The 7,610-nt window shown below is 41.7% G+C and overlaps 1 protein-coding gene across 1 annotated transcript; it reads right to left on the bottom strand.

Moving 5' to 3' along the window:
* Positions 1-6,129: 6,129 nt before the first annotated feature.
* On the bottom strand, positions 6,130-7,049 carry ALG2 (ALG2, alpha-1,3/1,6-mannosyltransferase; the record flags this gene model as incomplete). Its single annotated transcript, XM_010012495.1, has 1 exon — positions 6,130-7,049. A coding segment is annotated over one exon (903 nt), but the record flags the coding sequence as incomplete, so codon positions are not given.
* Between the last annotated feature and the right edge of the window lie 561 nt (positions 7,050-7,610).

Genomic DNA, 7,610 nt, shown 5'->3' with positions numbered 1-7,610 from the left:
CTCACAAGAGCAGAGTAGAGGGGCAGGATCACCTACTTTGTTATCTTCAGTTCTTGTAGGCTCAATCTTCCAGACTGCCCCGACTTCCATCTATGACTGTTTACTTTCTGGCATATATATATCTCCTCCCAGCCTGCTGTTACATGCAAACTTGGTGATGGTCTTGCAATATCATCATCCAGATGGTTAACAAAGATGTTGAATACTATTGGACCAAATAGTGACTTCTGAGGTACTCCACTCATTCTCTTTGGCCAGGGTCCATCCTCCTGCTCAAAGCAGGGTGAGCTATGAGAACTGACCAGGCTGCTCAAGGCTTTACTGAGTCAAGTCATGAAAACCTCCAAAGACGGAGACTGTGCTCCCTGTCTGGGCAGCTGGTTTCATGGGTTGTCTGGTTTCATGGTGACCAGAAGTTTCTCCTAATATCCGACTGGAACCTTCCTTGATTTGATACATGCCCTTTGTCTCTTCTCATCCTGTGAGGCACCAGGGTGAAGAGCCTTGTTCCTTTCCAGTAACCAGTTTACAAGAACTAGAAGGCTGCTATTAACAAGCCTATTTCCCTCAGCCTCTCCTAACTGGTCACATGCTACTCTTTGACCAGGTTCTTTTACGTATTCCATGCATGAAGGATTTAATGTTTAACACCAAGCCTACTGTTTTTTAAAGTTATGTTACATGGGATTGTGATCTATTGAAGTGATACAGCGATATACTTAAATCACAACTCAAGTACAAAGCATACTTCGGAGAGTTTTGCAACTGTAATGTGCAGTTGAGTCACAATAAAAATGTGATTCCATTACCAGTCTCTATAATACATTCACCATCATGATGATGGGTGTTCCCACCCTCTGGGAAGGAACATGTGGGCTGAAGGCCACTCCAGCTTGAGTTCTCTTCAGAGTTCTTCCTGTTTGCTGTTTGCATTTTATACTCTATATTGGGCTAACCCGTGATGGTATATTTCCATTCTTCTTATTAATTTGGGGACCAATAGCTACATAGCCAGTTGATTCACCCAGCTGATACAGTCATTTGACTAGAGCAAAGGCTACCTTCTGATTCCCTTTCTGTTGAGGTAAGTTCACAGCTGTGCAACAGCTATGCTTGGCAATTCACACATCCTGACATCTCCAGGCCTGCCCAGCTCACCTTGTCTGAATACTGTGGGATGCCTACCTCGTTATTACACACTGGTCCTGGCTCCCTGCCCTCCTGCCCCTTAGTGACCAAATGGCTCTTCCTGGTCCCTGACAGTCTAACTCTATCCTGACTGGATCTGAACAGGCAGGGAGAAGCAAGAGAAAGGATTGAGCAGAGGGAAACTGATATAACTGGGGATTGAAGTGGTTCTGGATTTCTTCCTGGCCTATACGAGTGCTGGTTCCTCCAGCAGCACAAATAATGGCTTCATTCTTCCTGACTACTGATGAGCCCCCACTAGAACATCGGGTATCTTCATTCATCTGCTGCATTACCTGCGCTGCCCTTGTAGAAGCTTTTATTTGGACCTCTCTCACCTTGGTGGGAGGGTCAGATGTCCTGCTAGGCTCCAGTCACTATGTCCCTCTGAGCAGTCCTTTACCATGTTAGTCTTGTTTTTTAAAGGGTGAAGGAGGCAAATAGGTCTGTCTCATGTCAGGCGCTAGAAGAGGAGTGCCAGTGAGAGGTACCTGATAGCTTTAGTGTTTTCCTATTTCTTTGTCCTCTTGTCCTGCATTCCTACGGGAGCTGATGGTCAGAATCTCTTCCTGCAGTTAATCGTTGCTAGGTTTGTTTGTTATTTCACATAGCACCTCAATCTCCTGTAGGTTTATTTACAGGGCTAATCCTAGGTGAGGATCAAGATTAAGAAAGAGTAGATCAGAGAAGGTGTGATGTTCCTGTGATTTGTTTTACACACTTGCAAATACAGACACAACTAAGAATTACACTTTCTTTGGTTTGGTTTGGTTGGTTGGTTGGTTTTTACTTTTGCCTGGGAATAACAGAAGAGGGCTTCTCGATTTCTTGTCTGTTACAAATCTTGCTATACAGAGTAGGAATTCTGTGTATAATTGTGAGGGGAAAAGTTCTCTCAATAAAGTACGATATGTGTCTGTAGTTGTGATGTAGGTTATTCGAAGGCTCATTTCCCAGCAATTGATTGTCTTACATAAGGGTTTTAAAACTTACTCAGTTTCTCCATGTAAACCAACTCTAACTGGTTGCTATTTTCATTTCCTCAATCGTTGCATCCTTCTTCTCTTTCAGTGCACAGGAATTGGAGTCATAAAGATACCATAATGTTAATAGATTTGTTTCAGAGTTCACGAGGTCAAACTTGTTGGTCTTCCCTTATGACTAACAGTGTAAAAATCTGGAATCACCTCAGTTTATCTTGGGCATAAAATAACTGCCACTGAAGAACTGCACATCAATAAATCACCTCTGATTTATTACTTATTGGGTAACATCTTCTACTTTCTTCATAAAAGCAGATGAAGGTAACTATAATTAAAACGTCTATTTCCTTCTCTACTATTTGAGTTAACATTCATGCTATTGCATATACTCCTTTCATAATACTATAATTTTTCAGTATTCTACAGTCACTGTTTCATTAAAAATACCCCTGTGATATTAACCGTATAATAAATTACAATTCAAAATAAAATATCTGCCATTTCATCCATGAGAAAGAATAATAAAGCCATAATAAAAAGGAATAAAGTGTAGCAATATGATAATGTAGCACAAGGTTTTTATAGACTCCATGTGAACGCTAAAATCTATAAATTTTTTATATTGTGTGAAAGAGTAAAAAATAGTAATGAAGGGGCGAGGAGAGGAAAAGAAGCAGCATTAGCAGGCTGGTTTAACCCTGAAATTGGTGGCTTTCCCATTGTTGCTTTTTTTAATAATCTGAAAAGAGTGTACAAAAATTATGCATATGAAAATTTTTGTGTCTTTTCTTATTTACTACAGGTACTAATTTAAAGGTAAATTGAAGAAAGAAAACTGTTGCCTTCCTTTGTTCACATCAGTATGTACCCTACCCTTCGTTTGCCCAACTGCTTTAAACAACTTCTTTATTTGGCTTTTTTAATATATCTGGGTTGTAATTGAAGATAGAAGGATGTGCAAATATGGGAAGGAGAGGATAGGACATGAATTCCTCCTTGCAACCATTTTCTTCTTGTTGCATCATCCTTCACACTACACTGGTGGGATATGAATTTAAAACCTTAATTTTCTTGTAGGCTAATTATAGTTTATTTAATTGTACTACTCCAATACTTAATATTTCTTTGGACAGCAGATTGCACAATTTGATTTAAATAAAACTCTCTTTTAAAGGAATTTTTATTTAAATAAAGGAGAGGGGAGGAAAGATAGATACACACAAAGAATATGGATTTCTAAACCAGGTTCACAACAGGTACAAATAATTATTGCTTTAAAACCCTGCCATTTTGGAAACTCAGCACTGGTGAGCCTTGTTTTCTTGTCTTATGTTGGTCTAGAGACAGCACACCACAATATACTTGACATACCTTACATCATGCTGATGTGTAAAATACGGGGGCACTCGTCTTCTGTCAGTAAGGAGATGCTTCTGTCTAATTGACAGGTGGTTCATCACTGAGAAGGACACCCTATGTAACTAAGATTCTTATTGGATTTCTAAAAAGCAGGAGAGGAAGTAGAAAGGAAACAAAGCTACATTGGCATAAAATAAGGAACCAACTGGGTGCTTGCACTTCTGAAACAGTAAGTTTCTTTCTTCTGCAAACCTAAACCTTTGTTTTATTGTGTGGGTCTTTAAAACAGCAGTTTGGGACTAGATGAAGAGATGCTCAAGAGAATGTATCAATGAGTCACTACATAATCTGAAAACATTTAAGGACAACCACAGCTTTAATCTAAAAGGCTACAGTTCTGAGGCCCTATGTAGTATTAGAACAGTTAGCTTTTAGTTAGCTTTCCTCATGCACAGCAGTAGCACCCAACAGTTTAAGACAGAAAATTAAGATAAGTAAACACAGCAAAAGTCCAGGATTACTGAGGATGAAGCAAGCAGGACACAGATCAGTCCCTGGCTGTTCTCTGTTGTGAGAGTCTTGCTTTTGCTGCTCCCTGGCAGTAGCTGAGCCCTTCTCAAGCCCTGGACTGAGTACCATGGAGCCTGGCCCTCAGACTTAAGCCAGGGCTTGCCTCCACAGCCTCCTTGCAGCTATGTGTCATAAAACTTGGCCCCAAGGCCACCTGAAGGGGCCCAAGCCCTTGACCCTAAACCCACCAAGATCAGGACTTGAGATGGCCCAAGGTAGCTGTCAGGAAGCAGCAAGGCTGGGGCTGCTCTGCAAGGAATGACAGTCAAAAGGTGAAGGAAATCACATCACAGGACAGTGCTGTCACTGGCTAGGGCCCAGTAGTCAAGCAGGAAAATTCTGCTGACAGTCCCAGTGGTCACCAGGAGATGGCAGGTCAAGTCCGAGTGCAATCCATGAAATCCAGTCAACAGCAGCTCCGGCCATAAGGCTAGGCACATGCCAGCCAGTAGCACAGCTCAGGAAAGGGCTGGTGGCCACGGTTTGAGCATAAACGGAGCTACCCCTGCAGCTATGCTGGTAAGTGTGCTCTGGTGTGTACCTTAGGCTCCACGTTAACTCCAGTGCAACCTGGAGAGCAGAATGTAACATAAACTAAGCAACCAGAGGAACTGGCTCCAACCACCTTGCACCTTCTAACTGGAGCTTAAAACCCAGGCCAAACATGTCTTGAAGGTGTTAACATCAATGACTACAGATTATTTTAACACTCTCTCCAGGCCCTTCAGTCAATCACTGCTACACCCATCCTAATGCAGCTGCACAAAGATTTAGGAAAACTTTTAAGGGGTGGGAAAGGAGTACAAACACCGAACAGACAAGAGATGATAGACTGGGGCCTGCCAGTTCTTCTGACATGAACAGAAATGTTGGAAATAGGGCCTGTGAGACCACCTGCTCCCAACTGATAATGAATAAGCATTATAGTGTCCCAATTTCCTGATTAAAGACAAGGACAGACTTTGTGGAGTTTTGTTTGTTTTAAGTAAAAGCCTACTGCTGAGACCTAGGTTATAGTCCTAAACAACAGGAACAACTTTGCTGTGAAGTACTAAATGTGTAAATGCCTGAAACTATTTTAAATACAAATTGCAGAATTCAGACTACAAAGTTGCGTTTTATAGATAAAACGTGATTTCAAAGAATGAGAAAGTCAAATTACTGTCATACATGCAGTCACTGCATTAGGAAGAAAGTATCCCCCAACTAAATTATTCCTAAAAGTTATACCAAAAAGTTACCATTAAAACAGGCAAAATAAAATGTCTTTATTGTCTGCTCTGGCTTAACAAATTTTTAAAGTGTGCTGTCATTTAGAATGAAATGTTAAGTAGAGGGGATATCATTTAAGTCTCTACAAACCGGGATGTCTCAAAGTAAAATTACACCCTCAGGCACTGCAGATACCTGCAGACATTTCAGCACTAACATTTTTGCCTGAGGTAGTCTGATGAACTCTGGTTTTATTCCAGTCTGCTTCCTCCTGCTCACACCTCTACACTTAAGACACCCAGTGTGACTACATGATGCAATTTAAGAGCAGTAAAAGGTCAATCATTTTAAAACTATGCCCAACAGTGCTGTGTTTTTAAAACCTGCAGTTGACTGGCTGTGCAATTCTCTTCGTAATTCAGCCAAGATACCCTTTTTACTCAAAAAGTTCTCCTAAACATTTTAAGTACATAAAGTGGCACATGTCTTAGCCATTTACAAAATGTGCATTTGTACAGAATCACATTTTGTATAGTATTAAAGGTCCAGTAATTTCTAGGAAGTTACTGCCATTTAACTATCAATTTTTCCAAGGCACCATTCACAGAAGAACTGCAGTGGCAGACCAGCCTACCACATGAAAATTTTAACCTTCTGATGAGACAGTGGGGGACGTGTTTTGCTTGTTCTTTGTACCAAGCGACATAAGGCAGCACAAGAATAACAGCAAGGAAATTCATATGTCCCAGGTTCTTCATCATAGTCACAATAAATACCGGTCCCCTATACAAATGAGACATACAAAGCAGTAAAATATAATATGGGAATATAATTTTATTGTGTTAATCTGCATATGTATTGGTACAGCTGTTCTGTGAATGCTTCTGAGGAAAATTTTTCCATAACTCTGGCTCTCCCAGCTGCTCCCATTGTGTTCTTTAAGAGAGGATCTCTCACAATTTTTTCCATGGCCTCAGAGAATTGTGTTGGCAGAGGATCACACAAAAATCCTGTAACATTATGCAAGATTGATTCTAAAGGACCACCTGAATTAACCGCTATAACTGGACATCTCATATACATTGCCTCCAGCGGGACAATGCCAAAATGTTCATTGCTTGGTGTGTAAAGCACACATACAGAGTTATTAAAAAGAGCAATTTTCTGTTCATCTGAGAAGGATCTCAGGAAAGTGACATGGTCATTAATACTGAGCTTGGCTGCAAGTCTCTTCAGCTCTTCATAGTGTTCCACGTTTTCCAGAACTCGTTTATCATAACCACCTGCCATAACCAGGTGGACTTCATCCCACTCATGAGAATCGAGTCTTCCTTGAAGCTCATGCAAAGCTTCAAGAGCCAATGCTAGATTCTTTTTTCTCTCATACCTATTAATGGAAAGAAACAAGAACTTTTTCTTTTTCGGTATCAGGTCAGCTATGTCTGCAGGAACAACTGTTTCAAAGCTACTGATGTTGAGCGATGGGTAGAGAACATCTGGGTTTATGTGAGATAAGGACTTAAACGTGTCCTTGAACACACTGGCAGTGAACCTGCTGTTCACAACAATACAGTCTGCCATGCCAGTCGTGTACTCTTCCAGCCAGTCAAGCGGTAATCTATAGATGCGCTTTAGGAGAGACTCTCTCTTGGTCAGAAGCTGATCAGGAAAGTGACAGTAAAACAAAACCTTCTTGCGGGTTCTGGCCAGTCTAAGTACAGGAATGCAAGCAGACACCTAGTGCAACCGGGAGAGACAGGACAAGAGAACACATTCATTATTTGTGTTAGTGCTGCTGGTGTGCACATGTGATTTCAAAGCCATACCCTGAGAACCGGTCTTTTACAAGCCAAGTGCCTTAGAATCATAGAATGGTTTGGGTTGGAAAAGACCTTAAGATCATCTAGTGCCAACCCCCTTGCCATGGTCAGGGACGCCTCACACTAGACCATGTCACCCAAAGCTCTGTCCAACCTGGCCTTGAACACTGCCAGAGCATTCACAGATTCCTTGGGCAACCCGTTCCAGTGCCTCACCACCCTCACTGTAAAGAACTTCTTCCTTCTACCTAATCTAAACTTCCTTGTTTAAGCTTGAACCCATTATCTCTTGCCCTCTCACTACAGTCCCTTCTACCACAGCCTTCTTCTTCCTCCTCCCTCCACAAGCACATTAAACTGCACTCTCTCGCCCAGGACCTCTCGCTGTAGCTCTGCATTTCCCCGCTCACCCCGGCGTGCAAGGCCGCCAAACCCCGCCCTCATTGCCCTCAGACTTTCTCATGCACCTTCTCCTACC

This window comes from Nestor notabilis, unplaced genomic scaffold, assembly GCF_000696875.1.
Source record: "Nestor notabilis isolate BGI_N333 unplaced genomic scaffold, ASM69687v1 scaffold5744, whole genome shotgun sequence".
NCBI classification, from domain to species: Eukaryota; Metazoa; Chordata; class Aves; order Psittaciformes; family Psittacidae; genus Nestor; species Nestor notabilis.
The sequence above is the reverse complement of the archived record's forward strand: the minus strand, read 5'-3'. Positions and strand labels throughout refer to the sequence as shown.